Below are 26,317 nucleotides of genomic sequence, written 5' to 3' on the forward strand. Positions count from 1 at the left end.
CATATTTATGCCAGAGTACCATAAAATCATAATCATCCAACTATTCTACCAGAAAAGGTTACAACTTTAATCTGGAATTTATAGGATAGCAATCCTAGGCTTCCCTTCTTGAAAAACAAAGGCATCCTCTAGAGAAGACACAGATCTATACAATGGATAGCTGCACCTTTAATTTGTACAGGTGACATTGACACACACATTATGCAAAACGAAAATGGGCCTTGTTGCAGGCCTGTTTATTGATACACACATCTTTCTCTTTGATAGGAACAGATGAAGAAATACTTAGAGGGATGTTGCATTTGGAGAGCCTGGATTCAGACTATCGATTTCTTGATCCTTTGGACTGATGAACATTTTTCGCACCATTGACAGGAATTCACTGCATATGCAAAGATCAATAAGAGATTAGATGCTAGAGTGGAACAGTAATTAAAAACTTTTAGACACAATTTGAGTTCCAAGTTCTTTACTGCCACAGATAATCTCCTATCAGCATCATGTCTCCTTCATCGTCCATGTAGGTTACCTGCCATCCACTACTTCCATCGATCAACCTTCCTTCAAAATCGAACATCTGGTCAAGCTCAGAAATAAGCTCACCATACCCATCAAAGCGTGTGAGGTCCACTGATCTTCCAAGGGCTGCTCCATACTTGAGCACCTGAAAGAATGCTGACATTTTAACAAGACTAGCTTCACCTCATTAAGAGGATACTAATCGCTTTACACTTTAGTGCATATCCCTTCTAGTGCAAATGCAACTTGAAATAAATAAACATGCTTGTCATGAACAACTTGCACAAAATCACACCAAACAGAGATCTCTGTAAGTTTGTAGAAAATTACTTGGAGACCTTTGCTATGTTATGACTAGTGTAAGTAGCTTGGAATCACCTAAAGCTATTGTGAATATTTTAGAATGTAAGTGCAATAGAAGTGATCCAATTAGCAGCAATTTATCTTTGAATTTTCTTGCAAAGACAGCCAGAAGAAGTTTTATATGAAATTTACCTTTATGCAACTCCTGTTGCTGACAGAACAACATTTCTTGCATTGTGTCTCAGAAAGAACACAAGAAATACTCTTAGATGTCTCTGAAAGTTGGACAGTTTCAGAAACACTTGACTGAGAAATTGGAGGAATAGAACAAGGACTTAAATGTCCACTAGAATTGGCAACTTGTGGTGAAGGGAGCTCCGAGTGACTGTTATCTAAATTGACTCCAAAAAGCATGAGGGTATTTGATGGAACAAATGGCCCTTGAGTCTCACTCCTCAGTTTAGAGGCGCTTAATTCCTGGGATCCAGAGGAGTTGATATTTGGAACCGACATGCTTCTGCTAAATGGAACACTGTCAACGACCCCAAAAGTAGTCAACTGTGATGGCCATTGGTTAATGTGGCCTGGAGTCAGCATATTTTCACTGGAAAATGCTATTGAACTGCTAGGACTTTGGTGTAGCGGATCATACATTGGTGCACCTAGTTCATTAGCATGTGTTTCGCTTATTTCTTGACCTTGAAAGACCTTTTCTCGTCTTTGAGGCATTATTAATGGAAATGGGCCTATTAAGAAAAAGGGAGAGAGAAATTGATTAGTTTTGACATGAATGAACTGGATATCATATGAGGACCTAATGATGAATGAAGGGACACTTCTTTTCTCAAAATCTGAAGAAAGATTCCACAAGGAGATATACGAGAGTTACCCACCATTCCTGGCCAACCCAGAAAACACAGGTAATGATAGATCAGGTATACGTGGTCTCTTATGAGGTGGGACAGGGAAAGAAGTCCTCTTCGTCTTGGTGGATTCTGCAGGCTCAATGTTCCAAGGAGAAAGCCTTTCAGAATGCAAGAGCGTAGCTGATGTGGTATCCCATTGCACCTACAAGGGAATAATACTTGGTCAAATAATTAGTTACATAAAGAGACAACGATCTCAACTATGAAATTGCACATTTGGAGATTTGAGGGTCATAAAAAGGGATTTGGTACCTTCAGACACCCCCATTCAGAACTGGGCCACCTAACAGGATCCTTATCTTTAATATCTATTATGGTACCTTCACATCTGTTCAAACAATAAAAAAATTAATTTAAAAGACTATAACACTTGGAACGAAAAGGAAAAAGAACAACGCCTCCTGCACTTTTGTCCATCCATTCTTGCACTCACAAGTCATGGATTTATTACCTCTTCTCTGCACATTCTTCAGCTTCAAACCGCATTCTGAATCTCATCCCAACAGAATATTCATCTTTGGGTGATTTCATGTATTGATCATATGGAATTATGAATGGCACAGGACTGGTCCTGTATGTGCACAAAAAGGTTTCATGCTTAGAACCTAAAGCTATATAAGTATGCCCAGTGATACTGCTAGACGTTCAACCTAAACCCTACAGCTCTGAGTATCAAGTAGCTTACCAAGGGCGATAATACACGGTAAACATGGTTCCAGTACAAATGGCGTGGAAGGCACTCGCAAGGATGCCATGCTGCATGCTATTGCCAGAAATGAGGGAAGCTGTTGCATTGTCTTGTGTTTTGGTTGCACGGCATATGCCAACACAGAGCTCTCCATTTTCTCCTCTGCAAAACGAATATTACCATCGTTAGAAACCTAGAACTGAAGACCGATACCTTTTAAAATGAAACGTCTGGAATAAAACTGAGAATATCCATCAGAAATGGAGAAGGGAGAGAGAGAGCAAGAGAGGGTACCTGACAAAGATACATGCATCCCCAGGAACAAGTTTCTTGGCAGTCACAAATGTACTCCAACCACTAGTAAGCAAGTGCCTCTTTGGCTGACCTACATTTATTGAGGAACATACAGCTTAGAATTCAACATAGAATGTTACAGGATGACCATGCACAAGGACTAGCAATGTTCACCAAGATTAAGAAGATGATGAGAAATAAAATCATAAATGTAAAGAACATAGCATTAGTGACCATTTATGAGTAGGACCAAAGCAATTGCCTTCCATGATAGCAGGTTTTCTGGGATATCCTAAAATATGTCCTATTTAATGTAATGATCACAGATGTGATGCATATTATTGCATTGTTGGACCAATGAGCAAATTTATGTTTTGAAACATCTAAACTTAAGATGTGATTTCTGATTCTCCAAGTCCTAGTGATGATGCTTATATAAATTTCACTGCTAGATGTTTACAAGTGTCTGAGTGTAAAGATACCGCGGTATATATGACGAAAGTGCCATTCAACTCCATGCAAGTCCTTTGTAGTGAGTTCCTGTACTGGTGGTTGATGAAACATCTCCTGCAAGAACATCTATATGCAAATTAATCGGAGATACTGAACTCCAATACACATCATTGATGGATATCTTATGAATTATATGTGATTGGAAAAAGGTGAAGAATAAAATAGTAGATTGCCTGTGACACTCTGAATCAAAAGGACCAGGCAACCAGCATTGTACGTAATACTCGAGAAAAATGGTAGATTACTACATTGGCTGGTTTTGTGAATTTCATTTCTTCCATTATCAAGAGATCAAAGCAAAACTAGAATAATTGAAGCTCCTCTGTCCAATCTGGGATGAGTAAACTTAGCCATAATCCAATTTTTTTTTTTTTTTTTTTTTGAGGAATAATCCAAATTAATTGGTTATATTCTTAAAAGTTCTTCTATTCTGGCCTTGCCATTGGTTACAGAAGTTCCTAATGAGATGCATGTCATACATATTCTAAAATGTGTTTATTTTGATGGAAGCCATGAAAGGATACTAACCAAAGGTGGAAAGCACTCCTCGGCATGTCGCTTTGGAACAGAGAATCCACCATGGGTGCTTGTGTCAGATGGAGTGAGTATCTTGCTAAAGCATGTTCTGGTTCTATGAGGCAAAGATGGAGCATTTTCATCCTCAAAACTTAGCTGGTCTTGCTGCAAGGTGGCAAAGCAGTAAAGTTATGTTGATAAAGTTCATTTAGATGGGGAAGTTTCGAAAGCATGACATTATGTGAGTCCAAATAAGGCGCAAGAAAACTACCTGAGTCACAGGAAGCAAGGTTATCTGAGCAAAGACTTCATCTGTGTGAACTTCGGCCTGCATATCAGTCACATCCAATACAATAAATTAACTCCCACAAATTGTGAGCCATTAAATTTTTCAATCAAAGCACATATTGAATGCATTTTTTAGTTTTTACACATCTTTGGTAAAATACATGCACGGAAAAACGATATACCTTAAGCTGCACATTAACAACATGGCAGAGAATCTTGGGAGGCAAATTGTATTTTGGCATGGCCGCATTACTGTCTGGGTCTGCATATGCCTCAACCTGCTCTAGATCAACAAGCAAATATGTTACATACTTTACATATGGGGGGCCTCGGACGAAAACCGAAAGGATTGAAATTCAATGTTGACATTTAACTCTTATCACACAATGAAACAAGTCTAGCACATCCTCTATTATTTCAATTTCTGGGCTCTCAAACAGAGAAAGGGAGAGTGAAGCAACCATAATTAACAACAAGTAATAAAGGTGAGGGGAGAAGAGAACAGAACCTGTTCAATGTGGCCTTGAGCGAAGTAGAAGACTTTGTCTCCAGGGCGTGGGACATAGATATTAGACCCGGCACATGTATGCCAGAGTTGGTTGTACAAATCATCTTTATCACCTAAACACCAAGAGCAGATTCATAAAACAAACCAAATAAATTCAGCGAAAAACAACAACAGTAAAAACCACAAAGATTCTGCAGATTATTAACTCATCCCACTACCCAGACAAATCACAAGTTGAAGCCTGTTAAAGGTTCAGGCTTTTTTTTTTTTGATGACAAAGGTTCAGACTTTAGACTTTAGAGGTGGTATAATTCCATTACCCAGAAATAAAATAATTTTATACTAAAAAAATTATTGATAATAAGGTTTTGACTTTTGAGTTCATTTTCTCTAATAAAAATGAAAAAGAACTGAAAACAGAGCCCAGCTACAAATATAAAATCAATTTTTCAATCGAAATAAGCTATTTATTCAGAGCAGAGTTTACTAGTTCAACTGTAAAGACACAGAAAAATGAAACACTAAATAAAACTAGTGAGAAAGAAATTAAAAAAGAAGTGGGGGAATGATGCAGTGATAGAGTCTACCTTGGCGGTTGTTAACAGGGTAGGCGCTCTGTTGCTCCCCACTGACTGAACCAGCCATGTCTGTTTCTCTTACAGAACGTAATAATCGGAAAATACAGAAGACCGGAGAAAACAGAAGGATGGAATAGTAAGATGACGGAGGATATGATGAGGACAAATTTGGGCGGTGAGAACCAGGTGCAACCCGTCTTTTTTAACACCCTCTCCCTCTCTCTCTCTCTCTCTCTCTCTCTCTCTCCGTTTCCGTTCGGCACGCACAGACAGACACACCCACCACGCCAGAGAGATGAACCGAAAGGGTACGTGCTGCGTGAGCAATGTTGTAACGGTCCAAATGAGAGAGATGCTCAAGAGGGAGAGAGAGAGAGAGAGAAAGGGAGAGAGAGTGGTGCGGGCAAGGGGGTGATATAGTGGTGGTGGTGGTACGTAGCAGCAGGGGTCGTACTGGCGCCTGGTGGCGATGTTTTCGCTACTTTTTGCGACGATGACTCCGATGCCTGCGGATTTGTCGTGTGGCTATCGGGGCCGTTGGTTGGGGTGGGGCCCGCGGGGGTGGAGGAGGAGCTGCGGCGTAGGGAATCATGGTGGGGGCTTAGGCGGGGTTTGGATTTATGTGCATGAAGGGAGCAGGGAGCTTGGGTAATTAGGGACAAGCGTTGCTTCGATGTGTTGTATGTTGGTTCGTTTTAGCTGGTAACAAATCATTGGACTGAAACATCGATGTTGAGTACTAAGGGGGGAAACCATTCTTAGTATTCTACTCCAATATTCTTGTTGGGTCTTTTTGTCAAATTTTTTTTTTTAATAATGTTTTTTTTTTAAGAACAAAAAAGTTATTCTTTAAGCGATTAAAACTTAAAAAATAAGTAAAATAGAATATGAAATTTCTTAATATGAAACCAACGGTACTCTAACCACAATCTATGGGCTAGTGATAAAACTATTAATTCTAAGAGTTGCGATACATTCATGTACCCAACATTAAGATGAACTTCACCATTTCTTTCACATTAGCGACTCACCAACATGTTAATAACGAGAAAACTCTAAGCATACAATAGATAATCCCCGAAAATAACACCATAATAATCCACAATATTAAGACCAATATCCCAAAACCTTAATTCAATGGAGTAGAAATTTGAACTAACCAAAAACCTAAACACGAAACCTAAACAAAACTATAGAATGTACATATGCCACCACGATCTGCATGTCACTTCCAAGAACTTTATGATAAAAGTTGGACAGTGAATCAATCTTTAACCCGAGCTTCACAACTTACTTTGATTAATAAATTAGTATTTACTTCAATATATATAAAACTAAGAGGACCAATTTTAAAAGCATAGAGGGTGATGATCCTATTATACTTTTCATGTATGAGCCAATGCAACCATTACACAATCCATTATTAAGGACATTGCTAGAAGATTTGATTCAATCTCGTTCAGTGTGGAGCAAACTTTGTAGTGAATGCTGTAACTTTGCTTGACCATGGTAATCATGAGCGCTGTATTTAGAGAAATGAACTCCCTCTTTCGGCTCTTTTCACTTTTAAATTTTGATATATTTGGTAACAATTGTAGTAGGGGCTTTCGTTTATAATTTCTTCTTTTAAAAAAATAAAATCAATTGTTTATAGGTTAATAAGTTGGAATCGAGTTAACAACGTAGTGTGTTGTGTTGGTCGAGCGATCTAGTCTGGAACCCTCAGGTCAAGCACTCGAATCTCAACTCCATCAGTGGTCAACAGATTTGAGGGACCTAGGTTGATTAAACACTAAAGTTCGTGCATCTGCGGTACAGTGATTAATCCGACTACGCTGGAATACACTACATGAGAGGGTTTGTGTGGTTACTGCTTTCGTTCAAACCTCAAAAAAGAAAGTTAGGATCGAATTCGATCATTCTAAACTTGACACAAACAGACGGGAGTAATTAAGACAGTGACAACGACAGGTCCAAACGTCTTCCTGAGCATCTCGGGCTATTAATTTCGTTGGCTACTTTACCCGGCAACATAAACGCGTTCTATTTCTATCACTTTTCCTGCTGCGGTCCCACCCACCAAACCAGACAGTTCAGAAGCCGACACGTGCAAACCCCTGGAATCGAAAAAGCCCAATTTCTTTCTAGCCCAAAGCCCAATGGGCACCCATTCGAAGTACAAACCCATAGGCGCCAAAAAAAACATTACATCCCAGAGCGTTCGATTATTTACGGATAAGGAAACGCAGGACCCCTTCCTTCTTTAAGCACTAGGCTGCTGAGCTCTCAATTTCCAAATGGCCGTTGCGGTCGTTAACTGCTACTTCTCCGTTCTCAGCTCCACCGTTAAATTCCCTTCCGCCGCCCAACCTTGCTTCTCCGCGTCGCTGTGTTCAAGTAGTAGCTGCCACACTCTTAAACCGGTTTGCCGCAGCAGCGGAGCTTCGAATTCACGGTCGGAGGTAAAAATATAAACCCTAATTTCTGTGTTGGTGTGAATTGTTTTAGGATTGGGTGATTTACGAGAGCATTGGTTTCGGAAATGCAGAAAGAAGGTGTTGCTAAGAAGCTTATTGGAAATGGTGAGATTAGGAGTGGTAGTGGTAGAGGGAAGCCTGGGGCTTATAAGCCGTTTGGAACGCAGAGAAGAGAGAAGAAAGAGTCTGTAGTTGATCAAAAGGAGAAGCAGGTGTGGTTTTCTCTATGCTAGATTCCTTTTCAGGATTAGTTTGTGTTATTGACTGTTTTCGCTATTGACGGACAAGTTTAAAAGAAGTCTTCACTGTTTATCCTTTGATTTTTGAGTTATTTGTGTTGATGAGGTGGTTGAACTTGATTCAGGTCGAAGCGAGAAATCTTCAGGATGCTGATTTTCTCAATGCCGTCGTTAAGGTAAATGCTGTTATCCTTGTTTCAGGTTTGGTTATATAATTTTGTACATCTTGGCCGAGTGTTGAAGCCAGACAATGTATCTTTCTCTAACTTTGTACCTTCCTGGTAAATTGATGTTTGGTGCGGTTTATATTCATATTGGAGTTTACTGGTGCATGTCTGTTCACTTAGATGCTGATTCGGTTAATTGTATCATCACGTCAATCTCAAAATTTGCAGTCTCTATTTTGCACTTGGTTCGTAGCTAATGATTGTTTCAATGCATCTTTAGGTGTACTGCACCCATACCGCTCCTGACTATTCCCTTCCTTGGCAAAAGCAAAGACAATTCACAAGTACAGGCAGGCAAGTTTCAAACTCTTCTCCTGTCTTCCATGTCCCTATCATGTGTGTGTTTTTAAGAACTTATCATCTGAATCTTTTGATGCAGTGCTTTTATGATTGGTGATGGTAAACTCTTGACAAATGCCCATTGTGTTGAACATTATACTCAGGTACTTAATTGTCTGAAATTGTGTATAGTTAGTAAAATAGGTACAAGATCTCATTAAATTACCCTTAGAAATGTGAAATGGTGAAAATTGTTCTGGTTACTGAAGAGCCTAGTTGCATGTATATCAACTTTGCCTTTAGATGACATGCACATTTGCTAAAATTTGCATCTTTTGTGATACTTATTAAGGGTTTAGGTTCTCATAATCAAAAATTCCAATCATATCATCTATCTAGTGTGTAGAAAATATGACCTGCAGGGAAAGTGATGTATCAAGAAAACTGAAGGATACAATCACTATTCATATTCTGTAGAAGAGTGCAAAATGCACTCATTTATCATTTTTTTTCAACTTATGATCATTCCTTTTCTTAATTATTGCAGGTTAAAGTGAAGAGAAGGGGAGATGATACCAAATACGTGGCTAAGGTATTTGATCCTCATAAAATTAACATTGTGTTTCTCAATATCTTGGAGATAATTAAGATGCCACAGCCTATTATCAGTAGAGGGGATTGTGATGTAGCTTTACTGTTAGTGACTTAACTTGCAGGTTTTGGCCAAAGGTGTTGATTGTGATATAGCCTTACTTACAGTAGAAAGTGAGGAATTTTGGAAAGGAGCAGAGCCACTCCATTTCGGAAGCTTGCCACATCTTCAGGTTTAGACCCCTTTCCCTTTGTAATGGTCTTGTATGGTATTATTCAGTGCTTGTGACAATTTGGTTAGTTCATTCTGCAATAGCCCATGAACTAACTAATATGAATACATGAACTTTGTAAGTTTTTATATATATGCCTGATACCTTGGTTGACAAGAATTTTGTCAGGTACCTTTAACAAAACAAAATTAGACTTATTATGGAGGTAGCGACTGTGACTGCTAAAATTGTGTCAAAAGAAACTAACTTCTGTCTCATAATTAACAATTTTAGAATGCATGTGTGACCATTTTATCTCCAGTTGTTGATATTAGCGTGAACTGACCATCCACCTGAATTAAATCTCAGATCTAGTATTACACAATCTAACTGATTACTGATGTCATCCATTTTATTACCACTTGTACCAAGCTAGTGTAGCTTGGCTATTCAGAAACTGCAGAAGTTGAGTTTTTTGTTTGAAGGTTTAGATTTAAGCGTCATATTTTCTACATTCTTGCTCTACCATCACTTGGATGAACCTCTAAAGTTCTGTTCATCGGGCTTTTACAATTATCAGGAAGCAGTGACTGTTGTAGGATATCCCCTTGGAGGAGATACCATTTCAGTAACGAAGGGGGTTGTATCGCGTATAGAGGTTTGGTTTTCCCTACCTGAGTGAACTTGTATGATATTTTGCTTGCTGATGGTACTTTAGGTCTGATAATCAGCTTGATGTTAATTATGCCATCTCTCAAAGCTGTGTTATAGATATATAAGGCACCAAGTTTCTTACAGTTTATATCTTCAGGTTACATCATATGCTCATGGGTCATCTGATTTGTTGGGCATTCAGATTGATGCAGCAATAAATCCTGGTCAGTGTATAACTCAAATTTACAATTGAACTCTCTGTTCTTTGGGAAGTCACTTGGCTGCCTGAAGATTAAGATCCTTATTTTACAGACTATTTGTATCTTTCTCATAGACTTTTGTGTCAATTTGCTGGATTGTAGGTAATAGTGGTGGTCCTGCATTCAATGACCAAGGAGAGTGCATTGGTGTGGCATTTCAGGTAAATTTGCTGGCTTGCTGTTAAAGTTTGTTTATCCACTTGGTCTTACTTTTTTGGCTATACAAGAAAATTCTGTGTCAAAAATTATCTCTTCTCTTTAACACACTTCTTTTAGGTCTACAGATCTGAAGAGGCCGAGAATATTGGATATGTGATTCCTACTACAGTTGTCTCTCACTTTTTGAATGATTATGAGAGGAACGGGAAGTACACAGGTGAGGACTGTTCTTAACTTTCATCTGTGTGAAGCGAAATTATTCGGTGCATGGACTTTGTATTCTGTTGAATTTATGCTGTGTCTGTGCATTGGTTTTGACAACATCTTCCTCTGCTCATCTATGCTCGGTGCATCAAGCATCAAGAAAGCAGAACTATTGTTTGGCCTGAATATAATGGGTTCTCTTTATTCTCAAACCATGATCTAGTTTGTTTAAGGTTAGTGATATGTCACAAGCTACAGACCTAAACAAGGTGTTAATATACTAGAGTAAAAATTGATTGTGGATACATTTTCACTCTGTCAGGAATGTATAATACATGCTGCCTTCTTTGGTGGCATACAGTGTTATCGCTATATCTAATTTAATTAGTTGCACCACAACGTGATTATTGTGATTACAACCTAACACTTATTTAGATCTTGCCAACTCATGCGGACTTAACCCAATCATTTGTCACACTTTGATGTCCAGGTTTCCCTTGCCTTGGTGTTATGTTGCAAAAGTTGGAGAATCCTGCATTACGAGCATGCTTAAAAGTAGAGTCTATTGAGGTATGTCTCTTTGTATATTTAAGTGTTTCTTGGATCAGCTAGTGTAATAATAAACATTTGTTATACATATAAAATTGTCATCTACTTGAACTTTTCACTTTTGTCTTTGATAAGCAGAGTAACTGCAGCTGACTATGAAGAGGCAGTGAAAATGTTTTTAAATAATTTTGTGAACAACAAATATTAAAGACTTTGATTAAAGGTTCATGAGGACCATGCAAAGCATGTAGTAATTTACTATTTAAGAATATAACACTCGGGCCATGTTTAGGTTTTGTAGAATGATAACTTCATATCTGTTAATTAGTTAATTTTCTTAGGCATTTACCCCATCTCATCTGGCTTGTGCAGGGTGTACTGGTGCGAAGAGTAGAACCCACTTGTGATGCACATAATGTACTGAAGGAGGTATTTTGGCTGTTTGAATCTTGAGCAGTTTCTTTACTTGAGTTGCATACTTGTTAAACAGCCATGAACAGAAACTTTTAAGCAACTTTTCAGTGCTTCTCAGTCAATCAGCTTATGAAATCATTTGTTGTTAGTATATTATGTGATGAAAATGAAAATCGGAGAGCAAAAATGTGAAGTGGGAACTAATAGAATTGGAAATAGATTGACAGCAATAGCATGTGTTGTAAGGAAAGGCTCCTTAACTAATTTTGGAGAGGCAAAAGCTTATCATAAATGAAGAGTTAATTTGCAAATGTTCTCTCCATAGTCAATTTTGGTATGCTTTACAAATTGACTACTACTATCTGTCCTCACGTTTTCACTAGAACACTCTTGGAATTTGACACGTATTTACTTTTGAAAATTTGTTAAGAACTCTAATGGAACCTGTGCTTTTCCAGGGTGACGTGATTGTAAGCTTCGATGATGTGCATGTAGGGTGTGAAGGAACAGTACCATTTCGATCAAACGAGCGCATTGCATTCCGCTACCTTATTAGCCAGAAGTAAGGGCCTGGTTCTATGAAAAGAATTTATGTTTAAAACTGCATTTTGTTTTCATATGCTTTCTGTTTGTTTCAGTAATGATATTTGGTCTGTTGTTCAGCTCCTAACTCCTACAGTTATGCCAGACCAAAAAAATTGCTTTGGCATTGTACTGCCTCCAGTGGAGCGTGGCTCTACCTTATATTTTATATAAATGAAAGAGAACTAAATAGGCCTAATGGCGGACCCATGTATGCAAACTGTATAAACTAAAGAATATAAATTTAAAGTAAAAATGAAGTCCAACAGTAGAAAAGAAGCAAGAGGGTCTGATTAGACCACTCAGAAAGCCAACTCCCAACATGTGATGGCAACAGAATGCTTCAACCCCCTTGTTTCTTTCAACCCATACAAACCAAAACATGCCCCGCCTTCCCTAAATGTTTCTTCGACTTTGTCACTACTTTGATCCCAATTGCTAGGAATCATTAGCCTCTGATGTTTTCTTTAGATTGCTTGTTGCAAGTTATTTACATTTATTGGGAAGTCATGTTCTTCCACATTTGCCTTATCCCATCTCTTACAAGTCATGTTCTTCATCTTGATTCCTTACTGTAGAGTATGCATCCATGTTCTACTTTGTTCGTTTATAGGCACAATTATGAGCTATATTCTATACAGATTTGCAGGTGATGTTGCAGATCTTGGTATTATTAGAGCCGGAGAATTCATGAAAGTCAAAGCAGAGTTGAACCCACGAGTGCATTTGGTAAGTTAATAGAAATTTGGCTCCTTTTCCCACGAGTCCCACAGTCTTATTTACTATCTTCATGCTAATTATTTTGATTTCTTTTTTCCCCAACAAGGTGCCTTATCATATTGATGGAGGGCAGCCCTCTTACTTAATTATTGCTGGTTTGGTGTTTACCCCACTCTCAGAACCATTAATAGAGTATGTCACATGCGTCTTTGAAACTCAGAAACATGCTATTTTTATTTATTTATTTCTTTTGCTCTAAAGAATTTCTTGTGATGATTTCAAACTAACCATTTCTTATGTTCTTTTGGCAGTGAGGAGTGTGACGACTCTATAGGAGTAAGTTACGACCTGCGGAGAACACTCTTGATGACAAAATCTCTGTTTAACTTTTTAATTTCTCTCACCAGATGCATGTTTATGGTTTCAAAATTGATTACTTTTGGTTTCTTTTCTGGTCAGTTGAAACTTTTGGCAAAGGCACGCTACTCTTTGGCTAAATTCAAAGGAGAACAGATTGTAATCCTATCACAGGTTAGCTGCATAGAATTTTTGAACTAATGTTGGGGTTTTGCTTTAGAGTTGATCAAAGCTAATGTCTAATGTCCTTGTTATTGTCCCATCTGGGCCTCCCCTGTCTAGGAGAATTTTCTTTCCCTTCTCTTTTCATTTTTTGATAAGATTTTAGGAGAAGTATTCCTTTACGTTTATATTTATACATTTTTCTTTCCCTTCTCTATCTATACATTTTTCTTTTTCTTTACCTTCTCTATCTATACATATTTTTCTCTTTGATGCAATTTTCTTCAGTTGAGTTTATATTTTCTCATCCTTTGAGTCTTTCTCATTGATAGGTCTTAGCAAATGAAGTAAATATAGGGTATGAAGATATGAGCAATCAACAGGCAAGTTTTCTGTTACCATGTACAAATCAGCCAACCATGTGTTTACCCTGACAAAAATCTAATTTCAGGTTTTGAAGTTAAATGGAACTCCAATAAAGAATATTCGTCATTTAGCGCACCTTGTAGATTGTAAGTAGTAACACCCTTTTTTAAGTATCTACTGTTCAATTTATCCCACTCTGATTCTAATGGTTGGGGCTTTGCTTTTAATCAGCATGCAAGCACAAGTACATGGTCTTTGAATTTGAAGACAACTACATAACAGTTCTAGAAAGAGAAGCTGCACTAGCTTCTTCAACCAGCATTCTCAAAGATTACGGGATTCCAGCTGAAAGATCTTCAGATCTGTTGGAGCCCTACATAGATTCAGTTGTGGGCGGCCAAGCTGACCAGGAGGATTTGGGTGACAGTCCGGTTTCAAATCTGGAAATTGGCTTTGATGGACTTATTTGGGCTTAATATCTCCTTGGTAAACCAGATTTTTCCCAATGCAAGTGAAGCCATCAGTAGGAAGATAGTTATAAGTTTGAGGCCTATATTATTCTCTTCTATTATTAGCATTATTCTTATTATTGATTGTTGAGCTTTGTTAGTGCCGAGTGTAACAATTTTCCCATCTGTTCTTGAGGTAGCGTAAATTGTAATTTTGTATCCATAAGTTGCTCCAGTCAGCCTGGAGATCCTTCTTGTAATTGCTACTGTAACAAAATAGTTATAAGCTATTCATTCTTTGACTTTGTAGAAATTAACATTCATCTTATTTTTTATACATACCCCCACAGAACATTAGAAAAAGAAGAGAAATATATTGAAGGTAGCTATGACTTTGACCTTGACTTTGTCTTGGTTTTAAAAATTACAGAGACGACTTGATATCATTGGCTATGTTTTGAGCATCCTCCCTAGATCCGTATAGTCCTCTTCTTGATAGTCCCACACAATACAAACCCTTCTGTCCTTTCCAATGGTTTGGAAAACTTGGTCTTGGAATCCCATCTTCTTTCAAAAGATAGTCATCCCCCTAGTCAAAATAAATAAATCCATATCAGTTGAGGCCAAAAAACAACTACACTTTGTTTATTGTAATTGATTAGTATAATCACCTTGAGCCACAAACTTGTTGATCTCTTGAATCCGGTGCAGAAAACGATGGACTCAAACTGGTATGACTTCCCATTTTTGAGTTCCACATCGTTTCCTCTTATGCTGCCTATTTCTGCGGGTAAAATCTGCATGGATAAGAAAGCATTACAAGTCGTTGTTTTAGACTTCTATTTAATTAATTATCCTGTTAATACAGACTCGAAACAATAAAACCGAAAAATGCGTATGGAGCAGAGGATCTTGTTTTTTTTTACCTGAATCTCGCCGGACTTGATCTTACTACAGGTGCCGACATCAATGGCCGGATACTTGCCGTACTTGATCTTCATAAAGAAAGGACCCTCTTTTGGCCTAGCTATCCCATACTTGGTCAGGTCTCCATAAACCAGCTTGCTAAGCAAAACCATAAAAGAATCCACTTTGCTTAATGAAAGATATCTCAACAAAACCAAGGCCAAGTATACCATCCTCCTTGACAAAAAATGAACCTGCATATCACATCATTTCATATAATGTAAAGCTAAATCGTATATTTAACCACAAAATATCATACATGGCAAATGAAGGCAAGTCAGATTTGACTATTTAATTACCGGGCTTCGAACAATGATTGAAGTCTTTGCACCATGGTTTGCCAGATCCAAAGCAATTTCCATGCCGGAATTCCCAGAGCCGACAACCAAAACATTCTTGTTCTTGAACTCAACCCCGGATTTGAATCGGGTCGAGTGAAGAACCTCCCCATCAAAACTACTCAACCCTTCAATCTCTGGCACATATGGATTTGTTGTTTCACCAGAAGCCACCACCAAAAACCTTCCCAAAAACTCCTCCTCCTCACCACCACAGCCCTCCTCCTTGTTCATCGTCTTCACAACCCATCTCTCAGAATCCTGATCATAACTTGCAGACTCGACATTTCTCTGGTACATGGGACTGATCTTGAAATGTGCAACGTAGTCATCCAAGTACTGAATGTACTGTTTTTTGGGTAGATACGTGGGACAAGAGGACGGGAATGACATGTGGGGGAGCTCACAGAATTGCTTCTGAAGGTGAAGGTGGAGACGGTCGTAGGAGTACTTCTTCCAAAGAGAAGCAAAACAGTCATCTCTTTCGAGAAGTAGGTATGGGATTTCGAGCCGGCTGAGACAGCCAGCCACGGCGAGGCCGGACGGGCCGGCCCCGACTATTATCACCACCGCTTCCGGCATCTTTCGGTTGTGTGTAGTAGTAGTGTGCACTTTTAGCAAGGTAGGGATTAATCTTAGTCTCTATATATAGCTTTCTTAACATGAGCAGCAAGATTGGGACTTGGGAGTAGGTTGTAGTAGAGGCACCGTTTGGAAAGTCTTAAAGGTAAATTCTACACTATTAAAGGTGAGAATAACCATACTGAGTTTACCATATTCTTATTAAACAAAAGGAAGAGTTACCAGATTCTGATTTATCTTTTTACTATATATGTATCGATGCTTTGTGGTAAAAATGAGATGCAACTTTGAATTGGGAACAAATAAATTAACTACACTGTGAAACCAATGGAAACATACATTAATTTGGCCAACCTTGTATCTAGTATTGATCGAATATTAATCAAATGAGATGCAACTTTGAATTAGGAACAAATAAATGAACTACACTGTGAAACCAATGGAAACATATATACATTTGGCCAACCTTGTATCTAGTATTGATCGAATATTAATCAAACTAGAAATAAAAGTTGTCAATTGCTTACCTTTAAGGGTTTATAATTAGGTAATAGTTTTATCTGAAGTAATTAGCAAGTTTAATCACCTACATTATATGTGGTAATTAGTTTGCCTACACTACTTTACCTAAAGGTAAATCCTTCACGATTAATCGCCTAATCCTCTATTTAATTTTTAAAAAAAAAAAATCCTTCACGATTAATTAAAGGCATGATTCACCAAATTTAGTTTTACCACATTCTTATTAATTATTCAAAGAGAAAACGTAATATGCATCAATGTGCTCACTGACTTGCATCATTTGCCTCGAACCAAAAAAAAAAAATTATGTTTCACAACATCAGCGACTGGGATATTTAGGGGTTTAACAGTCACATACTTGCAAAGTTGCAGTTTCAAATTCTAAATTAGCTCAATCATATCACTTTCTTTCAATTCTAAATTTTAAATTGAATGATGTAACATATAATTTTTCTCGTATTATCACTATTTTTTCTCCTCTAATTGAAAACGAAACTAGGTCCAGGAAGATGTGGTGTGGAATGAGAGACATTAATACTGGTGACTTGTCCAGGAGTATAATCTACGTAAATATTGTTGGGTAGCTTGAATCATACCATACCTCTTTATTGTTTCATTGAAAACTCTAGCGTTTGTTAGATGCCTGCTATCTCCAAAACAAGCAAACGTACCCTGATTTCTCTGAAGCCCTGCAAAAGCTTCATTTATGATTCATATGGTTGGGTCTTACCTCATCATTTACTTGTCCATGCCATATTTGCTTCTATCTAGGGTTTAATAAATACAGCTAGAGAAAGAAGCAATTATATTATACCATAGTCTTTAATTTTGGGACAATTCTTAGGTGTGACCTTGGGTGAATGAGCATATTTACCATCTCTTGCGATTAAGGCGTGATAACTTTATAATTTTCTAATCCGACCATTCACATTTATAACATAATACAAAGATTAGCTCTGTAAAAAACCAATCAAATTGAAGACTTTTTAGTTATTCATTTATATGAAATATATAGACGGTTCATTATAATAGTAGTAAGTGTTGTTAGAACAATCCATTTGTTTTTTTTTTTTTTTTTGAGAATAAGAAACCTTTATTGATAATAACCAAAATTACATCATACGGGAATGACCGGTGGTGGACATAAACTCCCCACTCTCCTCCCTAAAATCTAAACCAGTTACGGGTCCGTCATCAAAAATGACCTCCATGAGCCGAAAGGGCCCAACCCCTAACCAAACCAATCGCCCCTCAACTCGGGCTACAGCATAAAGCAATTTCCGAGAGTCACGATAAATCCCTGCAGCCAACATAACAAACAGCCACTTCCCCTTCATCCACACCGTGTCCCAATCCAACCAGACCACGTGCAAGAGCAAGTCACTACCACATTGACAACAAGAAAACACCGAGAGTAAAACATGTAGTCCCCGGACATAACGCCATATCAACGGCACTTCATCCATACTAACCCAAGAGACAAAGTACATCCTCACAGCCAACCTCAAGAGGAAAGATACTCCCTTCAACACCATGGCCCAAAACCGCCAGACCATGTGCAGGAGCTTCTCCCCATTACTTTGACCACAAAAAGGTAAATTGAATTCCTGGGAATAACACGACACACCTACCATAACAATACTCCAAAACCCTAGCTCAAAGGAGTAGGGACTTATTAGACTAAGCCAAAAACCTAAACTAAAAACTGAAATAGCACTAAAAAACAAAAAAATACCATCGGAATCCATAGAATTGCCTAGAAGAACCTCCGGCGAATTACCAAGATCCCTCCCGCCAAGCTCGGCCCAACCACCAATCTTCCAAACCAAGACCGTCAGAGCTGCAGATCGCTCATTCCTCCGCCAGCCTCGCCTCGAACGATCCGGTGCCATCCAACCACACCACCAACCTTCATAGACCTCCGCCCAAATCAGTGATCGAACCCAAAAGAGCAGCATATCCCTTTTGGAATCACCACTGATAGGAGAACCCCAATCCCGCCGCCGATCAACCCCACTCCAGTACCACTCTGCACCTACGATCGCCCAAGACCATAGAAGGTCAGATCGAAATCGATCTACCCACCCTGACATCCACCTCCCTTCCATCTCTCCTAGACCACGCTTGAGATTGAAACCTGCCAAAGTTGCCAGAAATCTGAGAATTCCGAGGAGGAAAGTGCCCGTCCGGCTGCACGCGCCAAACGCCGACGAGACCAGAGGCCCACGCCGACGCGGGTGCGCCGCCGGACGAGGAAGATTTTTGTCGAGGGAAACCCTAGCTATGAGAGAGAACGAGAGCGTTTTTTTTTTGTACAGACTTTTTTTAAATGACTGGATGTGTTAGTGCTTGATAGACTTGAAATCAAGGAATTTTGAACAATCCATTTGTTTGATTCAATTAGATAATTAAACGATTTCTGATTCGATTGATTTTTTTACAAAGAGAATCTTTAAAGGCTTATTTAAAATATGAACTGTTGGATTATAAATTTATTAAGTAAAAATATATTAATCGACAATAAGAGTGAATATGCTCATTCATCCGTACCTAAAAATTGTTCTTAATTTTGAGTACCTTCCAAATATGAGTTTGAAACAAAACTTATAATATGGGGCCATAGGGGGCGTCCATACTTGTTCAATTTATCTCTCTCAACTTGGATACCATGCCATGATCGACAAATCACAATAAGAGAAAGAATTGTGGGAAGCTTTTGCCGACAACTGTGTTTAAATATAGCATATTTCGTGTGCAAGTATATATATACTGTGTTTATAAGAAATGAAAAGCTGCTAAATAATTAGACTTTGGATTAGGTAGATTTACCAAATTAATCACATGATAATGCTTAAATAAGTCACTAAATTTAATTAAGAAAAACATTCTGCGGTTTCATTAATTAAGCTTTAAGAACAGCTGCACCGGCTCTTTTTCAAAAAAAAAAAAAATCATTTGCGCGTGAAGATCATGAAATTCCTTCTATCATATAAGCATGCATAAAACAAGGGAATGATATTCGAGCTAATTAGATTTATTAGGTACTTGTCCGACCAGACAATCTCATACATGAACAAATTTAAAGAATACAAGTATATTAAGATCGATGTTATTTGATCCTTGTGCTTTTGATAAAGAACAACAAAATGTATTCTTTACAAGATATTTTTGGATCAACCAAAAATTTTGGGCTTAAACTGTGAAATTAACGTGTTTTTGATGATGTCAAAGATGCCAGCTCCCAGTCCTATTTATATTGTTAGAAGCAACCGTATTCGTGATCGACAATTATTCATTTGATTCTAATAATTGTGTCTCATATACAGTCACGCTTTCCATCGATCGTACATATAATTGACAATAATTGATTTCAGTTTATGTAATGATAGATGTACTCCTTCTGCATATATAGTTTTTACTCTTTTACGTACTCATGCTTTTCTTCATGGAGAAAAAAGAGTACACTACAAACCATCTACATGTTTTCAACTAATTAATCTATCGATTGTCCCAAAAAAAAGAAAAACTACTTAAGCTATCGAAACAAAAAAAAAAAATGGAAGCCAACTAACTAAAGGAAGTGCTAGGAGTATAGAAATATAGAAATAAAACAAATGGTGACCCAAAGTGGTAAGAAATTTTCTTCTATAGCACATGCACGGTAGTACACGAATAAATCTAATTTTTATAAATAAGTTGGCTAAAAACTTGAGACTTTTATGTTTTGATAATACGATAATTTACAATATATGTTAAAAGAAAATTTAAAATATTACCCTCTTCATATAATTTAGATAATAATTTAGTACTACTTTCTAACTTCTAAGTTTCTGAAGCTAAGTACTTAATTAAATTCTTTGACCTAGCCGCTCGCTCTGCTAGGGTTTTCGCAGAAATTTTCTTCGACCAAAATCTCCAAAACTTTTCTCTGGACTCTAATGCAGACTCCTGCTGGCACTATGGCTGTGCGTCCTCCTGCTGATTCCGCCAGGGTGTCATTGGGTGAGGCGGGGCGGGCTGCGCTGCAAGATAACAACTGGTATATGGTTGGGCGACTGCTAGGGGCGAAGTCGCGTTTTCCTGGTTTCAAGGGCACCATTGCTTCGATCTGGTGTCTCAAATCCGGTCTTTCTGTTCATGATGCCGGAGATCGCTTCCTTTTCCAATTCACTCATGAAGCTGATCGTAATAGAGCGCTGTATGGCGGGCCGTGGTTCTACAGAAACACAATGCTGTTAGTAGGGGAGTATGATGGCGTTGGCTCAGTGGAGAAGGTTCCTCTGTGGAAGATGGAGACATGGATTACGGTCCAGGGTTTGCCATTGGCCCTTCGCAACAAGCATGCCTTAAACCTGATTGGATCTGCGGTTGGTCAGGTTATTCGTTTTGATCAATCGGCTCTTCGTAGGAAGGAGGAGGAGCAGAGGATCCGATTGGTGATGGATACGCGTTGGAGGGTGCGTACTTGGATGGTCTTTGAATTCTCTCCCATGGTGCAGCCTGAGATTACTCTTATTTATGATAAAGTTAAGGGTTTCTGTAGGGACTGCGGTTTATTCGAGCATGAGGCTTCAGGGTGTGATGGTTTCTTGCTGACAGAGAAGGAAGCGATTCAGAATGGGCCTCCAGCAGCGGCGATGGCCGGTTTGTCATTAGACATGGGTGCTCTCCCTCTGGAACCAAAGCCAGCTCCGATGACGGAACCGATGCCTTCTGCTGAGATTGGGGGAATGGTTATGGAACTGGAGGTGCAACCGGATGGTGAGCTGCATGATTCCCAGTTGCTGGGAGTGGTGGAAGCCCATGAAGCACATGGAAGTGACATGCTGCATGGTTCCAAGATTGATGGAAGTACAATATGTGAATCTTTAGGCTTGAGTCAGAACAATGGGGTCAACTGGCTCAAGAATTGGCAGAAGCTCTTCCCAAGTGGTGCTAAGTCAGCCACCCTGCCAACCAACTGTTGGACCACAGTGAAGAAAGGCCTCCTGAAGCCGAGGGTTGATTTGGGTTCGACTAGTTTGGTTGCTGCTGGTACCAAGAGAAAAGCGAAATATGATTTGCTTAATGCGGGTAAGAAGATGTTGTCGCTTCCAGCTCCTGCTCTCAGAGTGGATGAAAACATTGCTTTGGTCTTACAACATACAAATGGGCAGCTTATAATCTCGCCCACGAAAAAGAAGAAGTTGGGTCGTCCTCGGGGTAGTAAAAATAAGCCGAAGGCTGCTAGGAATTTGGATCCGGAGCTGCCTGCGAGGAAATCTCGTAAATGGAAGAGTCATACTGACTCTGGTACTGCGCATGAATCCGCAGGTAGCTTGTCCAAGGACAAGGTTATTGCTGAGGTTGAGGCATTGGATACAAAAGGTGATGGAGTTTAGGGTGAATTTTCATCCTCGTCTCCTAGTACTATTTAATTTCTTTTTCAGGTCGCATGAGCTATTAACTCTGTTGTTTTTTTAATCCTTCGGAGGTCTTAGTTCTTGTTTATAATAAAAGTGCCTAACTTTAAAAGGTGGGTGTACTTGGGGTATTTGGTTTCTTATTCTATCTTTAGAGTAGGATTTTAAAGTACTCTGTAAACGACGTTTTATGACGACCCTTAGGGGTACGTCGTTTTGTACTGCTTGCTAAATTATAATGAATGGTTGACCTTTTTACTCAAAAAAAAAAAAAAAACTTCTAAGTTTCTGTAACCTTTACCAATGCTAAATTAATCTCGAACAATAAATCAATAGTTGTCGATCTCGATATGTATGATTAATTTTATGGTACGTACGTTGACTTCGAATTCTTGAAATTGATTCACAGCATCATGCATCAACTCATATTGAAGATTTCAATGTGTACATTTTCTTTAATTGGTTGGCAGCAATAGAAAATCATATAATATTTTGTTCATATCATGTATAGAAATAAAGAAATAGTATCAATTGGTCGGCAGCAAAATCGATGATAGCATGTCGATCATGTAGTCAAATTTGCGATTGGCTGACCACGACTGCTATTGCTACCTTCGACACGGCAGTACACCGGTGTAAATCAGAAATTCAGAATAGGTTTGCGTTGTACTCGTTATTTTCCTCTTCATAAAAAAGGTAAGAAAGGAGTAGTTTCATAAAATGAGTGTATGTACGCGCGTAGGTCTGGCAACGTGCGGGTATAGTGCGGGTACGGTGCGGGTTCTTAACGGGTCGGGTTTTTAACTGGCCGACCCGGTAAGAACCCGTTAGCTTAACGGGTTTCACGGGCTAAACCCGGCGGGTTTGCGGGTTTTCCGTTGGAACCCGTTAAAACCCGTAAACTTTTTTTTAATTTTTTTTTTTTACTTTTTATCAAAGCAATTAAAACCAATTAAGACTTATATATATCCCCCTCATTTGCCATTTTCTCTATATGAACTTTTTTAGTTTTATATTTTGAAATTTTTTATTTTCTATCTTTTTAGATTTTTTTTCCTTTTCTTTTTTGACAAAAAATAATTCACAAATCACAATTATACGACTATCCAACAGTCGCACCCTCACAAATCACCAAGAGGATTATCTTTACCGATTTATATGATGATCCAATGGTTGGATCACCTAGAGGATCATCTTTACCGATTTATACGATGATCCAACCGTCAGATCCTCACGGATTGCCCTTAGTTTCATCCTCTCAAAATTATACGACGATCCAACAGTTAGAACCTCACGGATCACCTAGATGATCATCTTTACCAATTTATTCGATGATCCAACGGTCAGATCCTCAAGGATCGCCCTTAGGTTCATCCTCTCAAAATTATACAACGATCCAACGGTCAGATCCTTACGGATCACCTAGATGATCATCTTTACCGATTTATACTATGATCCAACGGTCAGATCCTCACGGATCGCCCTTAGATTCATCCTCTCAAAATTGCACGAAGATCCAACGGTTGGATCGTCCCAGATCGCCCTTAGAATCATCCTCACAAAATTATATGACGATCCAACGGTCGGATCCTCATGGATCGCCTTTTGAATCATTTTTGCACAATTATATGAAGATCCAACTGTTGGATCGTCCCAGATCGCCTTTAGAATCATCCTCACAAAATTATACGACGATCCAACGGTCGAATCCTCACGGATCTCCTTTTGAATAGTCTTTTCACAATTATATGAAGATCCAACTGTCGGATCCTCATGGGGAATAAGAAAAATTATAAAAATGCCTTGGTTGAAAAAAAAAAAAAAAAAAAAAAAAAGGGACCCGTATGGGTAATGGGAAATGGGTTTTTGGGAAGGATTTTTAGTTAACGGGTTCCAATGGGTTTAGCCCGCAAAACCCGTTAATTTGCGGGTTTTTTGAGTGCGGGCTTTTTTTAGCCCGGATTAATAAACGGGCGGGTTTGTGCGGGTTTTTAGCGTGCGGGTTTGCGGATTTCGGGTTTAAATGCCAGGCCTATACGCGCGTGTGTGTATATATATATATATATCTATACTATTATTAAGAGAAGAGATATATATATCTATATTATTATTAAGAGAATAGACTTTGTTAGCCAAAATCAAAAATTTTGACAGATTTAATCATGAAAAATTAAAAATTTTTGAAAATAAATTAAATCATAAGGGTAAATATGACAATTACAAAATGAATTTTTATCAAAAAAAATAAAAAATAAATTTTCCCATCTCCACTTTTCTCTCTCACTATTTTCTCTCTGCAATAACTGTATTTTATTTATTTTTTAAATTCTCTTTTAAAAAAAATCTATTACACATGCAGAGCATGTATGAAGAGCGCTAGTATATTTTTCTCAAAAAAAAAAAAAAAAAACGCTAGTATATATATATCTCACCCTAGCTCGTGTGGTTGCTTATTGATCGATTGGTTTGTTAATTAATTTACAATGGGCCCGTAATGGTGCACTAGCTAGAATTGATGGGATTCAAATTTGCTCACCATTTTTATTTTGTGGTGATATCACCACTCTATTAAAACTTGTCACGTCATATATAATTAATTGAATACTTAAAATATAATTTTTTAATAAAACATCATGAAAAATATAATTATGTTTTATAACACGTGGCAGTTTTGTATTGAGTACGTGGTAGTATCACCACCAAAGTATTGAGTGGTAGTATCACCACCAATACTATCACCACCAAAGTATTGGTGGTGAGCAAATTTGAATCCGAATTGATGGTCACCCTTTCACAGTTGCGACTAAGCACCGCCATTCAAAACAACAAAACATGTTGTGTGCTAATTTTACCTAATCCTTTGTTAAAAATACTATGCATGTGAAGAAAAATGCCAATATACGTGGTTGATCGAGATTTACTGCTTGTTAGAACTTAGAACTGCTAAGATCTTGTAGTAGAAGGGCTTCTTTGTATACCCTGAAACTAATTCCTCCGCCCTAATTTGGCATTAATTAGTTTGTTAATTAATTTTTTGGTGATCGAGATTAGGTACACTTCGAGGAGATGCTAAAGAAATATGCTCGGATGAATATCGTATCCACGTAATGAACTGCTCAAAACTCAAAACAGATGTGTGTTGAAGCTTGCATTCGCAGATTTAACGAAAGCATCAATGGTGCTTGCATGGATGGCAACATCGACTGTTGTTGCGTCGATCCAGTGTTTATGATAATAAGCAATAAACTCCTTCACCTACCCATAAAGGAAGATATGATATAGTATTCCGATCTGACTAGCTCCTTTATTCCAAATATAGCAATCTCTCCTACTCCTGCCAACATATAATTACAAAGTAATAATTGTGTTTGATCGTTACGTTGTTCTTCATGAAACGTTCTTTTTCATAATTGTTTTTTTTTTTCTCCCCTCTTTTTTCTTGTTACATACTCATACTCTATAAAGAATGATTATGACAAAGTAATGCAGCAGTTTTTGAGTATCTTCAAAGTCTGAATACATGAAATCATGGACCACGATTATACTTAGCTAACATATTTTCCTTAAAAAAAAAAATGATGATGACACATGCATCTATAGGCAGTCTGGTTAATCTTTGAATCATTCTCAACGAATAATTTAGAAAAATGTTTGTTATTAGAATATTAGCGTAATAGGATTAGTTAGCATCGAAGAGGCTAGCGTCAAGAAGAGCATAACTCTAAACAATTTGGACATTAATCGACTACCTGCACTGGGGCCAATTAGAAACAACAAGGGAAAGCTTTTCTATGTTTTTATTGATGTTATTCTCCATATTAAACTATGGTTAAGCCTCGATCATATCATTCAAGTGCGTTTGAAAAGTTGAAAACTTATACATCGTATAAATACTTTAAATACGGTACATTGACTTGAAAATCTTATATAATTAGGATCACTACATCAATGTCACTTGCTGAAGATTTCTGTGTATTTTTGAAGAAAAATACGATCATATCTTATTGTTCCTATCTTGAATAAAAAGTAGAGAGAAATTATGTACCCGGTCAATGATCCTTCAGGCAGAAAAACAGATATGCTGAGTGGTCAATATAGCATTTATGCGAGATGCGTGTTCACCCTTGCCAGGTTACGACAATCGGGCATATCCCCATTTTTACCAAATCTGTATACAAGAAAAGAAAAAGGAAAAAAAAAAATATATGCACCCGACCGGCTCTACAATTCAAGTGGTATATATATCTTCTAGCTCGTTACAGAACTAGAGTCTAGATTCAAATATGAAGAATAAATCAAGTACCCTATTTGGATTTAAGTGTAAATGGTAATTGACCAAAATATTTTTATTTTTTTTATCATACATTATTTATCAAATGAAGTTTAAAACAAATGACTTGGTCTCACGCGTTTCTCATTAGAATGTAGCTTGTTATTGTCAGTCTCTTAATTTTCAGCTACTTTACAAGGACT

General features: G+C 38.0%; 3 protein-coding genes across 5 annotated transcripts; 1 reads left to right on the plus strand and 2 right to left on the minus strand.

Annotated features, from left to right (window-relative positions):
• Positions 1-2: 2 nt before the first annotated feature.
• LOC112172516 (auxin response factor 2) lies at positions 3-5,816 on the minus strand. 3 transcript variants are annotated; one of them, XM_024309893.2, is made up of 14 exons: positions 5,143-5,816; positions 4,556-4,668; positions 4,230-4,325; positions 4,031-4,087; positions 3,772-3,924; positions 3,213-3,309; positions 2,731-2,821; positions 2,434-2,598; positions 2,200-2,319; positions 2,001-2,076; positions 1,716-1,890; positions 1,015-1,568; positions 474-664; positions 3-382 (listed from the first exon to the last, which is right to left on the minus strand). In XM_024309893.2, exons 1-14 carry the CDS (start codon positions 5,198-5,200, stop codon positions 286-288), a joined length of 2,043 nt encoding a protein of 680 aa, XP_024165661.1. In that variant the 5' UTR covers positions 5,201-5,816; the 3' UTR covers positions 3-285. The 3 variants fall into 3 exon arrangements, with proteins under 3 accessions (XP_024165661.1, XP_024165662.1, XP_024165663.1); XM_024309894.2 differs by having other exon boundaries at positions 3,213-3,297; positions 5,143-5,814; XM_024309895.2 differs by lacking the exon at positions 5,143-5,816 and adding an exon at positions 4,762-4,862.
• Positions 5,817-7,350: 1,534 nt separating this feature from the next.
• LOC112172395 (protease Do-like 2, chloroplastic) lies at positions 7,351-14,397 on the plus strand. The gene is made up of 21 exons (XM_024309718.2): positions 7,351-7,595; positions 7,682-7,822; positions 7,975-8,025; positions 8,297-8,370; positions 8,456-8,519; positions 8,903-8,947; positions 9,072-9,179; positions 9,739-9,816; positions 9,970-10,036; positions 10,175-10,233; positions 10,349-10,448; positions 10,926-11,005; positions 11,357-11,413; positions 11,857-11,960; positions 12,622-12,709; positions 12,807-12,892; positions 13,012-13,036; positions 13,160-13,231; positions 13,552-13,602; positions 13,671-13,731; positions 13,817-14,397. The coding sequence occupies exons 1-21, from the start codon at positions 7,431-7,433 to the stop codon at positions 14,059-14,061; spliced, it is 1,821 nt and encodes a 606-aa protein (XP_024165486.1). The 5' UTR covers positions 7,351-7,430; the 3' UTR covers positions 14,062-14,397.
• Positions 14,332-15,998, minus strand: LOC112172396 (probable indole-3-pyruvate monooxygenase YUCCA10). The gene is made up of 4 exons (XM_024309719.2): positions 15,300-15,998; positions 14,961-15,194; positions 14,706-14,831; positions 14,332-14,623 (listed from the first exon to the last, which is right to left on the minus strand). Exons 1-4 carry the CDS (start codon positions 15,918-15,920, stop codon positions 14,459-14,461), a joined length of 1,146 nt encoding a protein of 381 aa, XP_024165487.1. The 5' UTR covers positions 15,921-15,998; the 3' UTR covers positions 14,332-14,458.
• Between the last annotated feature and the right edge of the window lie 10,319 nt (positions 15,999-26,317).

The sequence above is a fragment of the Rosa chinensis genome, chromosome 6, assembly GCF_002994745.2.
Source record: "Rosa chinensis cultivar Old Blush chromosome 6, RchiOBHm-V2, whole genome shotgun sequence".
Classification (NCBI taxonomy): domain Eukaryota; kingdom Viridiplantae; phylum Streptophyta; class Magnoliopsida; order Rosales; family Rosaceae; genus Rosa; species Rosa chinensis.

Excerpts from the sequence above, each read along its gene's own strand:
- LOC112172516 (XM_024309893.2), bottom strand. The coding sequence starts at position 5,200 with ATGGCTGGTTCAGTCAGTGGGGAGCAACAGAGCGCCTACCCTGTTAAC. Across the intron at positions 3,310-3,771 it reads AGGAGTGCTTTCCACCTTTG|ATGTTCTTGCAGGAGATGTT; the intron begins GTTAGTATCCTT and ends ATTTGCATATAG. Across the intron at positions 2,320-2,433 it reads ACCGTGTATTATCGCCCTTG|GACCAGTCCTGTGCCATTCA; the intron begins GTAAGCTACTTG and ends GTGCACATACAG.
- LOC112172396 (XM_024309719.2), bottom strand. The coding sequence starts at position 15,920 with ATGCCGGAAGCGGTGGTGATAATAGTCGGGGCCGGCCCGTCCGGCCTC. Across the intron at positions 14,832-14,960 it reads TCAAGTCCGGCGAGATTCAG|ATTTTACCCGCAGAAATAGG; the intron begins GTAAAAAAAAAC and ends TTATCCATGCAG. Across the intron at positions 14,624-14,705 it reads CAACAAGTTTGTGGCTCAAG|GGGGATGACTATCTTTTGAA; the intron begins GTGATTATACTA and ends TATTTTGACTAG.
- LOC112172395 (XM_024309718.2), top strand. The coding sequence starts at position 7,431 with ATGGCCGTTGCGGTCGTTAACTGCTACTTCTCCGTTCTCAGCTCCACC. Across the intron at positions 8,371-8,455 it reads CAATTCACAAGTACAGGCAG|TGCTTTTATGATTGGTGATG; the intron begins GCAAGTTTCAAA and ends CTTTTGATGCAG. Across the intron at positions 10,449-10,925 it reads GAGGAACGGGAAGTACACAG|GTTTCCCTTGCCTTGGTGTT; the intron begins GTGAGGACTGTT and ends TTTGATGTCCAG.